This window comes from Epinephelus fuscoguttatus, linkage group LG14 (assembly GCF_011397635.1).
Source record: "Epinephelus fuscoguttatus linkage group LG14, E.fuscoguttatus.final_Chr_v1".
NCBI classification, from domain to species: Eukaryota; Metazoa; Chordata; class Actinopteri; order Perciformes; family Serranidae; genus Epinephelus; species Epinephelus fuscoguttatus.
In genome coordinates, this window is record NC_064765.1 from 10,890,854 (window position 1) to 10,913,546 (window position 22,693).

Below are 22,693 nucleotides of genomic sequence, written 5' to 3' on the forward strand. Positions count from 1 at the left end.
AGAACCAGAGAAAACAGAGAAAAGGGGTGCCTTTTTTCAAGACGGAGAAAACTTCTTACAACTACCAGAAAGCACTGTGTCGCAACAGACCAATATAGACTCCCGCTGGTGGGTGACATAATACAAACACGTCTGTTTGAAACAATGGTGGCCGGCTAGCAAGAAACGATCTCGTATTACAGTTAAACAGAAAGCTAAAACATGTTTCTGAAAACATCTCCGGTGAGACATAGGCAACTCAGTAGCAGAATCTTGGTTTATATTTGATTAGCGCTGTCTAGTTTCACCGTTTGATCTCAGTTTTTTTGGCTTCCAATTTCACTGTGCAGCAAACAGTATGCTGCACACTTCCTGTTCACAAACTCTCGCTATTACAGCTAAACACAGCACCAAAATATGTTTCTAAAACATTGTAGTCAAGAAATAGACAATACAGTGACACAATCTTGATAAGTGCTCAGCGCTACTGTTTAAATGTATTTCCGAGTTGGGGGGCGGGGGTTGGGCTTGTCTGTCTCCTGATCTGCCTCTATACTCCTTGTGTTGCAATACGAAAATTCAGAAGTACAGCCTGTAGTTCGAGCAACAGCCCAAGAGCAAGCAAATTCTGCCGGATGACGTGAATTATGTCAATTATGATGGCTGGCAGAGTTTTGCTGGGGGGGCGAGGAGCGATATCTAGGCACTGGTTAGATGGAGAGAAGCTTACTGCAGTTCAGTTACACAGCCTGTTTTGCTACAAAGCAGGTTGAAAATCAGCGAAGTGCTCTTCTGAAACTAAGGGCATCATTAAGACACTCTTTCATCTAAAGAAAGAGTTCCCCAAGGATTGTTAAAAGCACGGGTGTTACAAAATCTGTACACTCAAATATCAGGTTGCCCATGTTTACCCAACGCCATGTTTTAATTTGTTAGAGACGCATGATTAAACACATGAAAAGGCAATTAATCGATCCTGCTAACAAGTATGTGAGGTCAAAGCCTGATAGTTATTATCTCTTTGTGCCGTAGCGCACCAGTGTTGTCCAAAAACTATTAAAAGTACATCAGTGTACACAGGGTGATGTGTTCCTTCAGTACAATAAACACTGTAGTTTATTTTGAGTCATTCATGCTGCTGTAAATACTCACCAGAGCACTAGATTAGTTTGCAGCTGAAAATATCTCTCAACAAATGCACTATTTACTCTGCTCATAGTAATGTTTGCACAAGTAACAATGCCTTGCTGTCTAAGGACATGATTAAGCATGTCTTTTTTTTTACAAAAAGAAACTGTACATGATGGTGATCCATTTTATTAAGATTTATCATTAGGGCTTGTGGCTGAGTGCCACAAACAGAAAAGCAAAGTCAAAAATGACTGAAAATTGTCTGGTTGCTGTCTTTTAATGGGCAGACAATGACAAAAACTAAGACTATCATAAGCCTATCCTTTAAAGTAGGCTGTTTGACAAATAAAGAGCTCTTTCCCCACCAGATCAGTTTCTAAATCAATTATAGGTCAGAAACAGACCACCCAACTGCAGCATCAGTCTTTGTTCAAGCACAAAGCCTAGTTTATAGGTTTTTAGGGGCAATGAGTTATCATCCAAATGTCATTTAAATGTCAAATGCCATCCTCTAAACAGAGCAAATCATTGTATAGTGATTGGTCCAAAGTGTGACTCAATCTGTTCTCAATGGTATTTTTCTAAACTGAAGTCTCATAGTCTGTGTAAGGATACTTTATCAGACTATAACCAGTGGTCTATTGAAGTGGCATGCAACCACACTTAATATAATATGTGATCATTACTGCAACCAGATTTGTGACACCAACACAAAGCCTCTATTATGTGTTTAATATATGCAGTTATGGCACAATCTTGCAATCTATATGGGAAAAACAGCTATCCTAGAGGCAGATGGTGTATTTATGTGCCATTGAAATTTACTGAACAATTTATCTCCTGGGTACAGAATACAGGAAATATTTACAGATTAGAAATTGTATAGTATCTACTGCAAGTTCACACAATGGAAGCGGATGAGGGAACTTTCCCACATTATGCATGGCAATGTACATTAGTCATTGTAGATGAAAGTTATGGAAGTTCTGCCTGGATGGTTTGGTTCAGTAACTCGTCATTTGTTTTTATTTTGGGAACAGATCTAACATGCCAGACATATTGTATGAAAATGTGCTTTTTCAGTTTTTACGGTAGATTTGTTTACAACCTACAGAAATAAGTTCCAGGTTTGACAGATTGGGATTCAGTAGCATCCTCTGAGTCTATGATCAGTGGATTTTAAAAGTAACTTGGAAGATGAAACTTCCTCCTGGGGCCTTTTTTGGACCCACATGAAGATCGTAGAACCCATTGTGACAGGCTTTCTTTTCATTTCATGGTGGACTGGGTCCCTCACTCCTGTATATGTGACTTATTTTTATTTATTCAAAGTAGAGACAGACAACTTTACAACAACCCCACACTAACCCTAACCAGATTACTTTCGGTTTTCCTCAGAGTGTGCACAGTTATTTTGGTTGTTCAACTGTCCTTCATTTTCCCTACCGGGGATAAGAATGTACATTGATACCCTTTGGTAACAACTGCGGGTAGCTACTGATAGCTACCAGAGAAAACAAAAGTGTTATACTCTTCCTGTTTTATTCTCGCAATGGTTGTCGCACTTTCTTTGTACTATAATCAAGCCTTCATTTTTTCCTGGGAGATTGTACCCGGTGGCAGACAGAATTGCATAATGAAAGCTTGGCTTATAGGGAACCAATATGAAGGCCAATGATGTCATTATCCTATGGCAATTACATTGTGCAATCAACATTTACTTCATAATGCTAAGTAAAAGCAAAAACACTTTATTTCCTATACCATCTTGGACTGTAATAGCATGTACTCCTATAGCCCTGAAAATATGTAAGATCTTCTTGCTGCCATGTGGCAATCAATCATTCAATTTGGGAACAAAAAAAGGGGAGGAAATGCCTTGCACCCTCTATTCTTCTGCAACAGTTTAATGGCATCCAAATGGAGAATTACTGCCATTAACAATTATTCTGATGTATTCAACTCCTAATATTTGCATGGCAGTAGTGGATGTAAACACGTACATTTCCATGTTCTTTATTGATTTCTAGGAAATCTGATTAAGATCTGCAGTACATTTAGATGCAACCTGACCTTGTACTCTTACAGACTATGGCACCACTGTTCACAGAACACACATACAGTGTATTGCTTCTTTGTGCAAAAGATGCTGTCATGATTTACATTTACATGCCTGATGAAGACATTGTGGGTATTGTGGCTGCTATTACCACCTTCATTACACAGAAGAATCCAGCAGAAACCTCACCGACAGCAGTTGTTGTTTCCGCACATGAGCACCTCTCGTCCTCCACAGCAGATAGTGCAGTATGACTGGTAACCATCGTCATCATATTGATACGCACATTCTAGGAAGCAGTTCTGTGCAAAGGAGGTAGAAAAAGGAGAGCAGTTTAACATGTTTATAAATCAAAATTTCACATCTGCTTGAAATATATCCAGTTTATTATTAGCTTTGAAAGGAGCTGTATTTTTTTACGACACAGTTGTTGGAGCCGAGTCCCAAACTTTTGACCTCTATCACAGCTTACCTTACAGCTCTGGCACATTCCCCCAGCAAACAGTGGGTGCTCAAGGGTAACATTCAGACTTCCACAGGAGATACAGATGTCTGTAGACAGAAATGCAGTATGTCAGTGTTTAACAGGGGGGGGTCAGAGAAGTGTGAACTCTGCTGCTGCCATGCTCCCAGCTTCACACTTCAATGAAATTATTTAAGCAGCTGTGACAGAGGTGAAGATCTAATGAGCTTAGCTGGTGTATTTTGAGAGAACTCACAAGAGAGCCAGCAAAAATTATGTAAATGTTATTTCTACATCTTGACTCTTCTGTGGTATTATTAACACTGACGTATACATTTCTGCTGCTCTGCTTGTCAACAACAAGGGCAAGTGTAAGGCATCTGGGTGTTCATCCCCTGAGAGGCCCCCTGGTGCTGCTACAAGCTAAAGAGCACAGAGCACACATCACTTACCCTCTATGCTGCGGCACTTTTGTCTCACTTCATGAACAAGCCGTTCTGAAAATACAACACATGATACACTCGATGAGAAATGTAGGTCAACAAGATCCCCACTTGACAAAATATTTGTAAGGTCAACAGTTCAAAATTGGTCTCTTTTCAACTTTCAACTTCCAATTTTATTTTGGTTTGATTATTCACACAGATTAAAAGAAAAAAACAATATAACTACAATGATCATCCTGCAACCATCTCTGTAAATCCAAAACTATGTTGTACTTATACATGGTCTAAAATTTGTATTTGTGCATACATATATACACACAAGATATTTCTTTCTTCTTTCCCAAAAGTGACCCCTGTGGTACACCAAATTCTAGGAAAAGCTGTTATTAAAAGAGAATTTTTTTTTTTTTTTTAAAAAAAGAGACATTTTGGGGTCCAGTTTGGCATTAAATCCATAATAGCTACTTGTTTTTCAGGCAAGGTGGACCTAAATTATTACCTGTATGAGTAAAAGGTACGTTAAATGTGTTTGGAGTACTTTTTTTCTTCACTCATTAAATCATCCAATTTAAGGTCAAAGTTGGATAAATAATCAGATGCTAATGGATCTGACTCAGAACTAAGTGTCGGAGCCAGAGTAGATAATTGGTTAATATATGAGAGGTGATGTCCATAATGTTATCTGCCACTAAATTATACAGAGAGCATCAAAGTATTTAGCTTTAACATATGCAGCTGAAATAGTCTTGAGTCGGTAAGTAAACTTTTTATTTATGGCATCAGAGTTACAAGGTGCTTAACAGGTGCAGATAAAATGCAAAACTATGAAATGCATCAAAAATAGTCAAAAATAGAAATAAATAAGTGGACAATGTAAAACCATTGAAGTTATGAGTTAAACAACAGATTTTAACAATAGCTTTTGTAGCATTGCCAACACTGATGTCTGTTATGTTACTGAATTGGGCACTCATGGCCAGGCCATCCTACAGCAATATCAATAAAGCTTGTTTGGAAATAAACCCAAATATCTATTCATAGTCTTTGGAGCCTTTTTGCCTCGTCACATCACTCACTCCCGTCTTAAACCTGCCACTCTAATGGACGTCTTGTCCACACACTACTTCTCTGACCACTTACTCTGATGTACAACTGTGCTGAGTCCACCCCATGGGGAAGAATTTAGAGTTCATGACTCCTATTTAACCTAATAAATGAGGCACCTTACCTCGTGTCCTCTCATCAATGATGTCCTTGACCTTGGGTTTCTCTGCTGTGCTTTTGCGAGGCTTTTTGGCTGGAGGAGGCGTATAGGCTGCTGCTTCAGGCTCCACCCACATCTCAGGGTAAACCTCTTTGTATGGGTTACGCTCCTCTGGGGTGCACAGCATGGGAGACAATTAATATTACAGGCATCATGAATTATTCAGTCTTTTGCTTAATTAGAGAAATCTGTAGTTGAAGAGGTCCATTAACAGCTTAAATAAAGTGGTCGATACACATGGGAAGTTTCTTGCAATATTAAGGCCTAAAACTCAGTTTCTGGCAACAAGCTTAGATAAAAGCTTAACAATACAAGATTTATAATACTGACTTCCTCTTACCCTCTGGTGGCTCTAAAGCCTTGGGTCCAGTGGGCAGAAATCCTGACATAGCCCAGTCAATCATCTGCTTGTTCAACATTTCTACTGATTTTGAGGTTTCTGTCTCATCACTGTCGGGGCAGGCCATGAAGGCTTTGCCTGCCCGACTGCCAGCCACCTGCAAACACATAAAAACATTTTTGAGTGAAAATTATCCTTAATATACTTAAAGAAATGATCATCTACTAAATCAGTGGCTCCCAACTGGTCCAGCCATGGGGTCCAGATTGCTCCTTAGTCATTAGTTCAAGGTCCACAAAGTTTAATACGTTCAGCATCATGCTTGTCTTTGGCCATGTCTTTGAGCTAGTTCGCTGTCTCTGTTAAGTAGCTGTCTGTTATTCACTCACTCTACAGCAGGAAACGGCACTTCAGAATAAAAGCTTGTGCTGTAAATTCACTGTACTTCAAAAATAAAGTGTGTTTTTTACAAACTTGACACGTTCGCAAGTCACTTGCGGTCCATTCAGAATGGACCCGCGACCCACAGAGCACGACTCTGCAGTTGGGAACCACTGTACTAAATGATTCAGCGCAGTCAATATCTCAACGAAAAACCTTATCTAACTGCTGTCCCAGTAAGGGGTCATATTTCTTGTTTTTATTCCTCATCTAAGCATTTTATTTTGAAACTACACTTTTTTTTATCTGAATGTGCTGATTACAGAAAATCTTGATAAAATTTCATTGTATTATGGACAGTGCATAGACAGCCTCTGGCTATACATCAGTGGTGTAGTCTAGTTTCTTGTAGTTTGTATACTGTGGATATATCTACACACTCTCGCTTACTTAACCACAACATGTTGCACGCTGAGCTCAGCAGTGTGGGTGCGAGGAAAGAGTTCCTCTGCATGCTATGCATCTCTTGACCCCATATTTGCAAATAAAAATAGCTGAAGTGAAAGTTCTGTCACAGAACTATGTTGTTGCTGTGTATTATGTAGACTACACCACTGCTACAGATGCTCAGGAAAGACTCACACATGCTGGGAGATACATCATACATCAAATTAAATAGGAAGAAATAGCTCCAATACCAAAGTCCCTGTGAAACCTCTTTTTTTAATTTCTGTTTGCATTTGCATTTGCATTAAACAAACAAGATACAACATGTTAATTAGTCAGCTATAGACTAGGCAGACCAGCTGTTTTCTCTTGGTTTTCTTGGTAATCTTTATGCTAAGTGAAGCTTATTGGCTTTAACTTAATTTCTGGGGTACAGATAGGAGACCAGTATCAATCCCTCTCACTAACTCTCTGCAAGAAAATGAATTAGCACATTTTCTCAAAATGTCAAACTATTTTTTAAGCAAGTGAAAACGTGTACAGTGCTGTTGACCAATTGGCCTGTGTATGTTTTAAAAAGTTACAATATTAGCAACTGTAGCTATAATATCTGCTATTATAAAAAGTACTGCAACTATAATAATGTATAATGATTGAGGCAATACGCTCAGCAGCATCAAACTGAAAAGCACTGTTCTGATACTCACCTGTAGCACCTCGTAGATGGCTTTCTTGTACATGGGCTGCTTGTTGTAAGTTGGTTGGTGAAAGGCATTATTAAAGGAACTTAAAGGCATGAGTTTCTCTACACAAACCTGCAAAAGAAAAAAAAAACTCAGAAAATGATGTTATAGTTTATTTCACAAGCTAGAAAAATGGTGTTGTTGAGGTAGAAGTGTCTGGAGATTAATAACTATTATGTTTATTCTGGAAAAGAGCAGCTGGTTGGGCAAATAAAACAAAAAAAAGCTCATTATAAAGTGTGTGGTTGTCACTATAAACGAAAGGCTGTTTTGCCTCATTTCTGGTGAAGAAAAAAAAAATTACCTGACAGCAATATTAACGTTGGCTCTAAACACTCACCACTGAGAATTTTCCATCTCCAAACCACATGACCCATCTGGTTCCCTCAGCAGCTCTGCTCCGTCCCGTCATCCACCAGGATACAATGCGGCCTGGCCACCACGAGAACCCGCGAAGCTTCCCCCAAACCAGCTCGCCGATGCCAAAACCACGGCCGTCCTGCAGCCAAAATAAAAGACAAATATCCGCTCTGTATTAACTTCTGGGCATAATAGTGAAACCTTTTCAAACGTCTGTTTCAGTTTGTTTTTTCTTTAGGATGGTGAAATCAAGTCAGTTTAATCTATATAGCCCAATATCACTAATTTGCCACATTACAATATGTACAGCACATGGCTGCCTCTATCCTTAGACTTTTAATTTGTGTAAGGCATAACTTAAGGAAACCTCAGGAAGAGCAACAGAGGGGGGATCACTAAATGTTGTTTTTGGTAAATTCATTCTTATATAAATTATAAAATAATATCCTTAAACTGAATGCACAAATCCAATATCTTTAATCTCTTTTTTTGCTGTTAAAGAGCAAGTTCGCATATGTCATACATCAAAATCTATTTACTGTTTCCGGAGTAACACTAAAAATGTAAGAATAGTTTTATAAACTGTTGAATACACCCTGTACCACTTAAGTACTTAGTAAAAGGATGTCCCTCTTTATGTATTAAAAAAATAAATAACACCATATGATAGTATGTATATATTTGTAGAAAACGATACAGTACAAAGCTTCCATTGAGGGAAAAATCAACCCAGTTGGGAGAATAAATGTTATAAATGTTACATTTGTACATTATTATGTTGCCGATACGTTGAAACTTAACATTTCTTTACATTTATGTTATGTTTAGGCACAGGAAGCACTTGGGGATGGTTTGGAAAAGAAAATGTTTTGTCATAAAAGATCACTTTTGGTGGCACAATATCAGCAGGAAATGCAGCAAGTACCTAAGTGATACACCATCCACCATCCCCTCCACCTCCTGATGATAAAGTCAGCTCAAATACTGCATCACTTTAAAACGCTGATATTAAATATATGAAACATAAAAATGTATCCATGGTTTGCAGAAAGGTACAATGCCAACATTTTTTTCAGATGACTGGGCTGGAAATACAAATACCTACCATAAAACACAATGTTTTTTTATGCTGAATTGCATCATCATATTTAGTATCTTTGTAAACTTGCTCATCTCCACGAGGCTGACACAGTTGTAAAATACCCGCAGTGAATGAATTTCCAAAACATGAATGGCTGCCTTACTCGACATGGATTAACCCTGGCCTTTAACTAAATCCTTTTTCCAATAGAAACCTCTGTTGTAAAGCCTGTTGGTCAGCAGCCGGACATTAATCGATATTATCTTACCTCATACTCTGGCTCATTGTCTGCAAGCTTGGGGGATGTCTTGTCTCCACCTTCGATGGCGACCGGCTCAGGGGTGGTGGCCACAGTGGGGGATGCGGGGTCAGTAGGCTGCTGCTGCTGCTGCTGAGGAGGCTGCTGATGTTGTTGTTGTTGCAGTTGTTGTTGTTGTTGTGGCAGCGATGGCTGTGATTGCTGTTGATACTGAGGCTGTGACTGAGTGTGCAACTGAGGCTGCTGCAGTGGTGGCAGCAGCAGCAGCTGCTGCTGCTGCTGCTGCTGCTGCTTTGAAGGCGATGGGTGCTTGATTATTGAGACCTCCTCTTTCTGGGTCTCTATTTCATTCTCCTCATGATCTTTCATCGCATTCATCGCTGACATCAGTTTGGACTTTTTCTCTGCCTGAAACACAGCCCAGTGACAGTTGATATGACAGATGATTTTCAAATAATGCGTCCAGTGTTTTAGGGGTTTAACATCTCTCAACATAATCTACAAAAATAATTTTTCAATTTAAGAAAAAAACTTCTCAAATGCAAGCGTTAATACAAGTAGCTGCAAAATGACTTTGCATATAAATGAAGTGAACAGTAAAATAAAATAGAATGGATTGTCTAAATTCTGCTCATATCTCTACGAGTAGGGCAGTTTGGGAAAAATCAGCTCACGCTAATTAGAATAAAAGACCCTTGAGAGAGCTACAACTTGGCAGAAAGTTGTTGATAAAGGAATGGTAAGAATGGGGCCATAACAGAAGGCAGACGTAGCAAATTCAAAACCAAAACAACCTCAGAAAACCCCAAAAAAACTCTTAATGTTGATCACAATGCCCAGCTAACCATTGCTCCCTGACTACTGCTAACCTTTGCGAAGTAAAGACAGGTGAGATGGAAGTCGACTTGAAGACCTCACTTTTTGAAATATATAAGGAAATAGTCAAAACAGAAAGAAAGCAGAATCTGGCCACCATCAAGTCCAATCTTTGAGTGCTTGACAGTGTCAAGAGCTTTGGACACAATGTTTTGACTCAAGTATTGAGGTTTGCCCGACAAGCAATGTTAAATAAACAAGACATAGGAGGCAGTCAGCTTTTGCCGCAAAACCAAAGCAATGGGCTGAAATACATTAAAACGTGCGACAGAGCTGAGGGCAACTGCAGACACAGGTGATAATTCTGTGTCAGTTTGTCACTATGAGTGACACTTTCCATATTACACTCATCTGACTTATTATTAATTAAAGTGACAGTTCACCCCAAAATCATTTTTTTTTCTTTACCTATAGTGCTATTTTACGTCTAGATTGTTTTAGTGTGAATTGACGAGTGTTGGAAATAGTGGCTGAAGAGATGGCTGTCTTCTCTCCAATATAACGAAACTAGATGGCACTCTGCTTGTGGTGCTCAAAGCACCAAAAGATTTTTCATAAACACATTCAACAGCAATGTCTCTTTCTAGTAATCACGATGAGATTACTTGAGATAATTCACAGACTTGTCATGAGCAGTTTCATGTAGGAACTATTTTCTTTCTACCGACCTTCACCCGCCAAGCATATCACCACACAGGAGGAAGTGTGCATCTACTACTAGCTTACCTAGCACCACTGAACTAGCTAACGTTACAACTAAAGGACAACATTAATGTTTACATCTCGCAGTGTCATGGACACAGGCCTCTTGTCCATAAATAGATGCAGGCATTCATGTATGTAGTTCAGTAAAAGGAAAATAGTTCCTACATGAAACGGCTCACAACAAGTTCCAGATCTAGTTCCATTATATTCAAGAGAAAGCAGACATCTCTACAGCTGATATTTCCAACACTCAGCAACTCATACTAAAACAATCTAGATTGATAAATAGTACTACGGGTAAGAGAAGAAAAAATGTACTTTTGTTTTTAGGGGAAACTCTTCCTTTAATGCAGCTATATGTAGAAATGCATGTTACATTATCATATATATAATCATATATTCTGCCTGAATCATGGCCACACAAGACTCTTAATAAAACTACCAAATAGAGTATAAATAGAGGCTGATCGCATTTGTAGGCATTCAGCTGCGCACCACAAGTAGTGCACGTCCTCTCTGCTGTGTAAGTGCAGAATCTTGATTGTGGGAGCCTGACAGCCTTTGTAAACATGGCTTTATCTCCGACTGTAAGGCCCATTCATCAACTGCACGGTATACAGTAACTCTATAGTGTCCAGAGCTACAGCGGAAAGTTCACTGGGTTTGTGGTACCTGACACTGAACCGCTAGGTCGATCAGAGAGGACGAGACGCAGCCGGGACTTAAGCCTCTCACACTAAATCCCCAACAGCTGCACTCATTCTGACGTCTCTCTCTCTCTCTCTCTCTCTCTCTCTCTCTCTCAAACACACACATACACACGGTAGGACACACATGCACACACATGTTAACTTTCTTCTCCTCCTCTCACTCTTTTTCTTCAAAACACGCACACACGTACAGAATATATATCCGCAGTCCCATATGTAAACACGTGTTAGTCATACTATAGGCTCCACGTGAGAGCAGTGCTGCACAGCTGTGCTTACTTTCCCCAAGTCCTTCTCAGGTTCTCAGGTCTCACACACACACTGTAAATGTCCAGAGGTGGACTGGGCGTGTGGGAAGATGAGAAAAAAGGAAAGAAAGGGAGAGACTGAGAGAGAGTTTAGCCCGATCCTCCATCCTCTCTCCCAGTGTGACTCGTAAACAATAGCGCCTTTAAGGGGAGGTGGTGCTTAGACGCCATGGGGAGGGGTTTCGGTGCAGAAGAGTAGAAACATGTGCTCTTCAATCAAGAGGCTCTGCTGTGGTTTATAAATATCTGTACTGTAGTACTGGATGGATGGTTCAAAGCCCTTGGCCATATGTGTTAGGCTTCTTGGCTCCAGCACATGCACATTGGGGTTAGTGTTCGACAGCCTGCTTGGATGTGTGGTTCCAGATGGTAAACTGCAAAAACTAACAAATGTCAATTAAACTGTGAGCAAGCCACTTCATCTCTGGTGACCAGTAATCACAGGTATACTGGGTGATCTGAAAGTGGCAATAAAGCGCCTGAGCTACTGTTACTGCGCTCATTTTGGCGTGTTTAGGGTCAGGCTGTCTCCAGGGTTCCTTCTCCTGAGAGCCAATGAGAAAGTGACGCTGGAAATGCCAGTGGGGGGAGGAGAGAAAGTACAGTGGCTATAAGAACCAGATATTTGTCTCTGGATTTCTTCCCAGTTGTAAATGCCCCCCTTTTGGGGGCCTCACAGTGTGTGCAGCTCCACCAGCAAGACAGGCCCTCTGAGTCTAAAGGGGAAAATAGGAAAGGAGGTAGCAGAGACACAATGCGGTCTTTATCATTTACGCACGCCTGCCCGTCACTGACAGCTCAGAAATACCACCACTTATATCCGCTGTCACGCCGTGCTGAAGACAAATACCAAAAATGACAGCAGACATACTGTAGATGTATAAACACAGCAAAGCAAATGTGTTGCAACAACCTCACAGTGAAAACATCTACACTTTTTCCCCTTTGGAAAAATGTTATATATGATTACGATGGAAAACCAAACCTAATTTACTGTACTGACGTAATCGTGGATTTTGTTATGGATAGAGAGAAAGCAGAAGCTCTGCAGGCCTCTGGCAGAGTGTAGAGACATGTTGGGTGCACAATAAGGGATAATCTGACTTAGACGTCTGTGCAGCATGATACCCTGAGGGCTCAAGGGGTGACAGAGTGCACTGGGAGGCAGAAAAAAGAGAAGAGATATTGGTCTCTGGGGTGTGCAGATGATACTTTAGTATCCAATCGGGGCTGTACTTGTTAGCAAAAAGGTCACGTTTACTGTGTAGCTTCAGTTATTTATAAGATAACAACTGCCTGTTACAAGGCTGTTAACATTATGAGGAAAATGTTGAAGTATCAGAGAGTCAAAAGTGCAGTTGTTGAGATGAAACATCATCATGCAGAAGCCCTGAAAACTCATGTAATACAGGGATGAGGCCAACAAGCATCCAAGAAATCAAAGACATTAGAGGAAAAAAAGATGTTGCAGAAGCAGTTCAAGTGCCATCGAATCAAAACAAATAAGCATTCAGCAAACTCTGATTAAAGGTAAAAGTTAGATGAAATAAACTGTCACTGAGCATTACTTCCTCACACAATGTGACAGCAAGCCTTTGGAGCAACACAAAAGGGTTTGACCTTTGAATGCAGTAGTCTCTCATGTGCAACAGGCAGGAGAGACACAGCAGGGACTGTTTTGTGTAATTGTTTGATGGATTATACAGTGACATATGTCTTCAGTGCAAAGACCTAAGCTTATCTGCTGAGCAGGGCTGCGGACAAATAATAAAAACTTCCTTAAGACACGACAGGTGTAGTTAACGCAAGATGCAGACTCTGATCCTAAACCTTGAAAAAAAAACATGTCTGCTTTTAAAGTGAAAATACTGTCTTAAAATGCACAAGTGGCAGGTTCTGTTGTGCAGAGATGTGGCCACTGCATTCATTAGCCTGATTTTAGCACAGATCCCTACAAAGGCTGTGTATTTCATGAGTGGCCTTGGGGGGTCACACCCAAATAGGCCATCTGGTTCTCATTGTATTGCGTCCTTTTAAGAGATAATTAGGAATATTACAGAGTCAGCCATGAATACATAAACAGAATTCCCTATGAATCCACAAGTGGAGTTGTTAAAAAAGCTCCCTGATGAGGCTGCTCAGCTTCCTCCACAGCCCTTTAAAATCTTTTCAAGTAATCAAATAACTCTCCTTATGGTAAATATATGACCTGAGTCAAATAGAACAAAGTACACAATGACAGGAAGGAAAGAGATTTGAGGCCCACACAACAACTTCACCTTTTTCCCAGTTAAATGTTATGTAAGGTGTAATCACAGTGGCTCACACAAAACTGCAACATTCTTAAGGTAAGAATATCTGACCGAAAAAAAAAATAATGCTACTCTGACATTTCAAGGCGCTGCTATGTAACAGGAAATAGTTTCAGCACATATTCGCCCCACGGGAAAAACTTTTTTCACGCAAGCAAGTTTTTCCCAAACACGGCTAAAGCCTGCTCACTCTTCCTTTTTTAAAGAGACGGTTTCCCTTTAAGCTGTGCAGAGCAGATGGTCCACGACAACTCTCGTGGAAATACCTGAAGTCAGCATATTCCCCTCGCTGTAAGCAGGCTAATCAGACATGCACACTATCCCTCCATGTTATCAAACAAACAATGCAGTGCACATACCCATACACACCAGCGCGCAACCCTCATAATCCAGTGTGGGGCTTGAGTTTTTTTCACCCCCACTCTCAGGGTAGAAGAGATCGCTTAAAAAAAGAAAGCATGAACATTTCTTTGTCTGGGAATTCAGGGTCAGGTGATTGCCGACAGGAATTCTGGTTGGCTAGAGAGGACTTGCAAAATGTTGGCAGCGAGCCAAGAGGCTGTCTTGCAAGCAGGGCTGGAAATTTGCTGCAAACCTCATCTTCACCCTCATATCCATAGCACAGAGTTCATTTCCATAGCTGGGGGAGGGGTCAGGAGAAGAATGGGGGAGGGAAACGGAGAGGGAGAGACGGAGAAGTCCACTGTAACACAAGGCACATGAAAAAAAAGAGAAATTCTGGAGAAAGTGCAAGACGGCAGTAACCCTTTCAGCCACCATGTCCTCCCTGCTGCAGAAGCATGCAACAGCAAAAGGCTCCGTGTTAAGAGCAGAACTAAAAACTAAAGGCTGTGCATCATATTACTCCTAAGGAAGGCAGGAAAGGGCTTTGATGCCAAAACAAATCAGTCTTTGTGCAAATTAGATCAAAGCTTGCATTACACCGGATGGAAAAAGGGGAAAAACAGACATACTTAGAATTTGCATCTTGCAAATCCCCTTAAATCTCAGCCCTGTAGAGCTACTTGTTTAAGAAAATCCATCTCTGTTTGGTGAACGTGAACTGCCTACTTGCCTCGTATTTTACGACATTTCACTAGTGGGACCCCGGCATGTCCTGCTAATTTGGCAATATTTCCTCCCTGGAGACATTTTTATGGCTGCTCTCCGAGCCCTCTCCAGAGGAGAGCAGAGGGGGGCGGGGAGGCAGGAGTAATGGAAGACCCCATGTTGATACTACGGAGACTCCTCATTATGTAACAGATGAAGTTGCACTACATCACATTACTACCAGGAGTCGTATTCAACATGACTAAGTAATGAGCAACGTGGGGAACTACATATTTACACATTGAACATCATGCTGCATTAGAAGCTTCTATTAATGGTTTGAAAGGAAATCAGAGCTTGGATGAGGTACCATAATTGCTGAGAAGTAATGTGATCCTTCTGAATGCAGTAAAACATTTTATTGACTACTAGAAGTACAGTTTGTTGACAAAGCAAACTCCAAGGTCAGTAACGTAGTAGCTTTTAATCGAATCACATGATCTTAATGTTGAAATATTATTTTTTCTAAACATTTTGAGGACCTGTCGTCCATGTTGTTTCAAAAAGTGTTCCCACTGATCTTTAAAAAGTCTTTAAAGACACTATTCATTCATCTAAAAATAAGGTCTTAAATGATATTAAAATTCTTTTATCAGTCTTTCAAAAGTCTTAAAAATGCTAAGACACAGGAAGTAGGATTATATGGACTGGTAAAAGCAAAATCTACTTTTTAAAAACTACATTACCAAATGCATCGCATTAATGTCACCCAGATCAGTATAATATAACCAACAACACAAGATTTTATTTCTGGCCAGAATGTTCAGAGGATACACGGTCAGCTAGCTAGCTGTCACTGTTCCCCGGATGTAAAGAAGAAGTACACATTCAACGAAAACTGGCCATTTAACCAAGAATCCGCAGCATGGCTAAAAACTGTACAAGGCAATGCATATGAGGCTTGGTGTATTTTATGCAGAAAGTTTCTCAAACTTGGCGTAATGGGAATCAATGGGCATTGGAATCCCACACACAGAGGGAAAAACACAAAATTACCAAAAAATTACCCAAAAACCTGCCAAGAAATTCCAGGTATTAATGAAAATAGTCATGTTTTATGTTTATGTTTCATGTTTTTAAACATTTAGCAAAACTGTCCCTACCCCTAAGTAATTGATATTGGCTCTTTTTTTTCAGTTATTGTACAACTGGTCTCAAGTTTCATTCTAAATGGCATTAAAAATTCTTAAGAAGTCTTTTGAAGTCTCTAACTTGCCTTAAGCTGTAGGAACCTTGTTAAAAGAAGAGATGCAAAAGTTGTTCTTGGCTTTGGAAACAGTAGTTTAGTAAACAGTCTTAAAAAAGGTCTACTAGCTACTACATTTATTGCTTTGCCAACTGCTGTTTCCAGGTTGAAAATGAACTTTTTTAATATTTCTCTACAATCATGTTGAAAGTTTAATTGGAACTATTTCAATCAGTCAAAGTAGTCCTAATCAAAGTGTGGGAAAAGGAATGATGCAAATCTAAACATACAGCAGCACTTTCAGTCAGGAAGCATGAATCATGTAAAGGCATTTTTCTTTGCTAATACAATAGACAAGAACAAAGTCAGGAAATGCAGGAGCTAACCGAGCCAAAGGCCCTGGAAATCCACTGAAATAAATGGTACCTTCATGAGATATCATATGACCCATCAAATACACTTGGCTGTGAATGAACCGCAAGCCCTATCTTTGGCCCTGGCAGCTTTAGTCCATGCCTGACCCTGTAATCTGCGGTGGCTTGGACAGAGCTGGGGTACTCACCTCCATCTTCCACTTGGCCAGCCACTCCTCTCTGGTCCGCTTGCTAATGTAATAAGGGTCACCAGCCTGGAAGGTTATTCTGGGCATGGGCCTCTGACGAAGGCTGATCTCCCAACCAACTCCCCTTCTGCCTCGACCTCCCTGTTTGAGGTGTTACAAAAAAATAAAAAAAATAAAAAAAAAGTTAGCTACTTGTTTTTCGATCTTCTTTTTCTCTCATAGGGAAGCATCCAGATTTGTAGTAAATCTGTGTATCCAATCTGTCACCGGAGCCTGTGAGACAGACTCTAGTTAACAAGCGAGTAATTTGCGGTTGAGGCGATGGAGTGGTCTAATTTCTAAAAAGATGATGACTCACATGTTGGTGTGCCGTACGGCGCCATCAGCTTGTGATTGGTCAGGCAGCTAGAAGTGATGCCACAGTGTCTGATCACAACTACCTGGCAACAGTCTCAAGGTCACCAGCACCAAGTGATACGACAAGCTCCCAAGTGTATTTGATACTTCAAATCTATACACCATTAGGTACCATTTCTTTCACAAGTCCAAAGGCAAGAGAGCTACTCTGTTTTTCTGGACCTTGAAGATAGGCAACTAAGCAAAACTTCTAGTCTAGCAATGGTGCAGATACAGTTTACTTTTGGTGCAAGCTCATTGTGGGAGAATAAAGTTTGACAATATAAAGAAAGAAGCTTAAAGGAATATTTATTTGAGAAATGCACTCATTCGATTTCTTAGAGTGAGAAGACTGATACTACTCAGCAGCTGATTAGCATAAAGACAGGAAACAGTGGGAAACAGCCAGCCTTGATCTGTCCAAAGGTAACAAAATCAGCCTACCAGCAGCTCTAAAGCTCACTAATTAACATGTTATATCTTGTGTGTTTCATTCATAACAAAACCGAAGTGTACAGGTCACGCACAATTGTTGTCACTTCCACTTTAGCCAAAGCTCAAATCCTCCTGTGCTCTCCTTTTACTTTTAACAGATTAAACCAGCAACATTATTGAGATTTAGAATTAGTGCTGTCGGAAGACGCTCTAAAACACAGGGTCTCACCTCACATTTTGCGTCACACAGTGTTGTGTACCAGTGTTCTCCTCAGCTCACACTGGGTCATCTCGTTACTTGTTAGATAAGCTAGTAAAACGTTCTCTTTAGCTAGCATTGGGTTGTCTCGTTACTTGTTGGATAAGCTAGTAAAACATTCTAGTCGGCTCGCAATGGGTCGTCTCATTACTTGTTAGATAAGCTAGTACAACGTTAACTTAATACCCAACCTAAACCTAATAGTTATTTATTAACCTAATCTTTGCTTTCACTTCAAGATGAAACCTATAGAAGACCTCATGCTTGACTGTAACTTTAAACAGAGATGATTTAAAAACAAAAACTGTGATCGTCGATTTACAAAGATACACTTAGATTTTCGCTCCTTGTACTGCTGGCACGGCTGCAACTGTAACTAGATTTCCTTGCAGTTTTCAAATTAATTACCTGACTGCTGATAGTTTATCAAACTGACAATCGTAACATTATAGTGGAAGATATGTACGATAAATAGGGCTAAAATGTATCATTTAAATTGACTAAATTATGTCCAACAATAAAAATCTACTCAGATGGGGGGGGTCTTTACTCTGATATCAATGTAGTAAACAAACATCTCATAAAGTACTAATGTGCACTCAGCGCACATGCTGAGATGATTACTGAACTCGCCGAAGCGTGCGCTGCTACAACCTGCCAAACCATGCCCATCTGGGTGAAACCCTGTGGTTTTAGGGAGTCCCTTGCTGGTAAGTGAATTTTGTTATTGTTGACAAAACCATGCTAGTTGTTTCCCTGTAACTCGCAGCATGAAAGCAAAGCGTATTTCCAAAAATGTGAAACTGATCCTTTAAGGGGGCTTATGTACCCAACTCTTTGGACACAGCAAGGCTAGCCATTTTCCCCTGTTTCCAGTCTATATGCTAAGCTAAGCTAACTGCTTTGTAGCTTTGTATTTACCTATAATCCTCTCATCTAACACTCAACAAAAACACAAATGAGAATATTTACCAAAATGTCCAACGATTCCTGCCCAGCTATAGGCATGCAAAACAACACTTAAACCACCCACCATCAAGTATACAATCTATCCTACAATCAAAAATAAGTCATAAAAGAAAAGACATAAATTGCCATAACAACACTAGATTGGTGTTTAACATACAAGTATGATGGAGTGAGGTGGAGAATCCAGTTGCATTTAGTATTTCTGTTACAAAAGCTGTCCTTAATCAAATCAAGAAAAGCACTTTTGCTTCTGCTCAAGTTGCACCGTGACCATCTATCATGCTGGCAAGCAGAGGATTCACAGTTTGTGACAGGAAAGGTAATTCACCTCTAAAAAGGAAGCTACAGCTCTGGCAAGTGTGAAAGACACCTCGAGAGTTACACCAGCCAGAGAGAGAAAAAAAGACTGAGCAGAATAGAAATCTTACCTCGGTCTTGACAGCATCAGGCCCGTCCTCCTCCTTGTGCTCCACATCTAGAGAGAAGACAGCAACACAATGGATGGCCTGAATCATTCGTAGGAGAGTGGAAATTGACCAAAGCGGTTATCTTCATATCTGTGTTAAACTGTAGCGGCCTCACTTTCATTAATAAACCAAGACACATTTATTAACCTAAACTGTTAAGCTCCCCATCCACATCATCCCATTAACTACGTGTTTGATCAAATTAAAGTCAAATTAATAAAACTGCAGTGAGATACTGGCTCGGGGAAACTCCTGAAGCGTGCTCAGAGTTTCAAATTGTCTGATCACAGGAGCTTGTGCACTCAGGTGCCATGTGAAGGTTTGATGCAACCCAGAGGGTTTGGAGTGGCTGCCCAGGTTATGATGAGTGTGGAGACGTGCCAGGTTTACTTTGGCAAAAGTCACACTTCTGACCTTATATCCCCCTCTTCATGAGACACACAGCTGGTTGCTATTAGCATGGCTCCTCCCACGCTGCTGACACGGAGCCGTAAAGGCAACAGCATACTGCTTCACTTGACTGTGACTCTGGGGCCATATATAATCTCCCTGCCAATCTCTGAAGTTTCAACAGGATCAAGACATGAGTCTCTAATGTGCAATAATGGGACATTCAGTGTAATATTATGGTCATAATCATGAACCTTGTGTATTAATTGTGTACTCTAAGACTACCTATATGTCAGATCTGATACCATACATACTTATCTATATGCAGCCCCATCTAAACCAAACTCTACCATTAATCTGCTATCGCTAACCGTTTTCATGATTCATACTGTTAACCTGATTTTGGAATTGTATGTATTTTGGATTTGCTGCTTATTTGCACCTTATTCTTATTGCCTTCTTAGACTTTTTTTTTTTATTGCAGCCTTCCCTCTTTGTATTGCAACTGCTGCACAGCAATTTCCCTCCGGATATGCAAAGCTTTATCTTATCTCTTCTTGCTATAGTTGAGTCATGTTGAGCGGGACGATAGATAGATGTAGAGCTGGTATTTGTCTCCTAATTAAAACACAAAATGGAGGTAGAGTATACCAAATTTGCTGAAAAGCTAATCTCACTTTAAGGTCCATTTAGTAGCTATTCTGGAGCTTACAGTCATATTCCATAATCTTCATCAGCAGATTTGGTTTGCATAGGAGTTGTGTAAATGTAGATATTCAAATTTAGTATTATTATCATTTATTCTGATCACTTAAAAGCTGTGACTTTTATAAAAATAACTTTGTCATATTTGCTGAAACTGTCCCTGTAGTCCACACAGCAGTACATCAGACAGATAAACTGAAAAACATGATATTCCTCTGACCTCTCAAATTGCTTGTACCGTACATGAATGAAAACAACCAAGCAGAGCCAAGGAGTCTCGACCACAGCTGTCAGTCATGTCTATCACTGCTCGCAAACTGAGAAAGTTTGCTCCAGCCTTTAGGTCATGCTCAGTTTTGACTCGACTGTTTTCAACATGCTGGCCGTGTCATCAGCTTTCTCAATTTACAGCCAAACAGTACACTAAAATATGTTAATGCTAACATTCGAGGCGAGAAACAGGCAATACAGTAACAGAATCTTGATTAATGTTTGATCAGCGCTGCCTAGTTTGACAGTTTAACCACAGTTCACAAGCCGTGATTGACATGATTGACAATGATGTAAGAGACTCCTTGGTTCTGGTTGGTTGTTTTTGGTGCACAGCAGTAGATTCTGGCAAATGCAATTAGAGACAGTAGGGGAATGGGGACCATGATTATTTTTTTTACAGACTATTGTCTCATGTTTTCCTTTGTGGACATAGTGACAGTTTCAATACATATGACAAAACTTTATTTTCATGAAGGTTACAAACTGTAGTTTTATGAGATTTAAAAAGAAATTCCAACATGGATGAGTAGTAATACATCCAGGAGAACCGTGCAAACTCCATCTGTTGATGGAAATCATGTCCATTTTTTTCCAAATACTTGTATTTTACATTGGTTCTGCCATTTTTCTGCGACTTCTGTACTTTTAGTAGTTAGAATTATCTTCACTGTGACCTGTTACAGTGCTGAAGAGCTCCATACATGTCTTAATAATAATGATATTCCAGTAGTTTTTACGTTGCTGTACTAAAAACATGCATCAACAACTTTCCATAAGCTTTGGTTTGGTTGTTTTGGTTCATGTGCAGTGAATTCTTGCAAATGCCATTAGAGACAGTTTTAGCAAATGTGACAAAAAGTTATTTTATAAAGCTCACCAACCACAGCTTTCAGTAAAGGATCTAAATACTTCTTCCAACACTGATGTATTGTAAGGATTCAGAACTCTTGAATACTATCAACACTCTCTTCGAAAGACAAATATTTTCCACAGGAAAGAAAATGCCCATATATACAGAGGAAGTTGCAAAAACCAGAAGCGAGAGGTGCAGCGGGGTAAAGATTGTCAGAAATAGCACAGAAAATATTTGGTGAAACGTGCACTGAAACCGCAGTCTAATAAAAAATGTGTTGAACACAATAAAAGCTCCAGTTGGGATTTCCCATTAACTTGGCCATGATTTAAGATGTGGAGGTCCATAACAACAAGAGCATGTTATTCATTCTGTAACAGCATTGTTTTCCTGTGTTTAGCAGAGCAGTGAGGGGTGAGCCAGGGAGCATGGATACCACCCAACTGAAACACTAAGATTCATGATTCATGAAAAGTTTTTCAGCCGCGGCAGCAGCAGAAAAATAGATAAGGAAGCCAAAATCAGCTTCATCACAGAAGCTCATACCGACACCTCTGGTATTACTTTCACAATGTTTAATTTCAATGTAAGCAAGTGTTTCTAAAAGTGCCCGGGCTTGGTGATGTGACACCAGTGGAGTATATACACATCATTCAAGCAGCTGTGCCTTAAATTAGCATGGTGGCACAGTCTGAGTAAACATGACTATCTGCTGAGTTGAAGCCCAAACACTATCATAACACTTGAGCCCTGAGAGGTTAAGGACAACTTTTGATGGCATGTTTTCTGCACAGCCAACACCGGCCTGTCAGTGAAGTACCCTACAGACCTGTCCAAACAATAGTCCGCTCTCTTAGCAGCCTCTTCAAGTTGGTTCCATGTGTAGCTGAGCCCCCCCCCACCCCCACCCCCCACCCCCGGCTCTTTTTTTCCATCCCTCTCTTCTCTCTCCTGGTCTCCCCGTCCTCATCGGGAATAAGTGACTATATAACAAATCGGTGAGGCAGTGCGGACTGCCAAGGTCATTGGGTTTGTGAGGGGAGCTGGCTAATGTTGCCCACAGAGAGTATACCTTGCCAGTTTGAGCGGGTTCCAGCTCTCGTATTGCTAGAGCTCAGTTCCACTCCAGCCGGAGCTCAAATCCTTCCTGTGCCCTCCAGATGGATAACAGAAACCCTGTTTAGGGGACTATCGATCCACCACACTGCCCCCCACCAAGGACTT

The 22,693-nt window shown here is 40.3% G+C and overlaps 1 protein-coding gene across 5 annotated transcripts in view; it reads right to left on the reverse strand.

The window, feature by feature from the left end:
- Positions 1–22,693, reverse strand: part of dnmt3ab (DNA (cytosine-5-)-methyltransferase 3 alpha b) — a 55,250-nt gene that overhangs the window by 12,069 nt on the left and 20,488 nt on the right. For 3 of the 5 annotated variants that reach the window (XM_049596805.1, XM_049596804.1, XM_049596807.1), the window contains exons 5-14: positions 19,210–19,256; positions 16,723–16,863; positions 8,963–9,361; positions 7,594–7,752; positions 7,218–7,325; positions 5,683–5,839; positions 5,307–5,453; positions 4,085–4,129; positions 3,642–3,721; positions 3,359–3,471 (exon numbers count right to left, since the gene is read on the reverse strand). In XM_049596805.1, coding sequence (XP_049452762.1) covers positions 3,359–3,471; positions 3,642–3,721; positions 4,085–4,129; positions 5,307–5,453; positions 5,683–5,839; positions 7,218–7,325; positions 7,594–7,752; positions 8,963–9,361; positions 16,723–16,863; positions 19,210–19,256 — 1,396 coding nt within the window. Of the gene's footprint in view, positions 1–3,358; positions 3,472–3,641; positions 3,722–4,084; positions 4,130–5,306; positions 5,454–5,682; positions 5,840–7,217; positions 7,326–7,593; positions 7,753–8,962; positions 9,362–14,223; positions 14,357–16,722; positions 16,864–19,209; positions 19,257–22,693 lie in introns of those variants that run through there. The other 2 variants (XM_049596806.1, XM_049596809.1) reach the window with 2 other exon arrangements.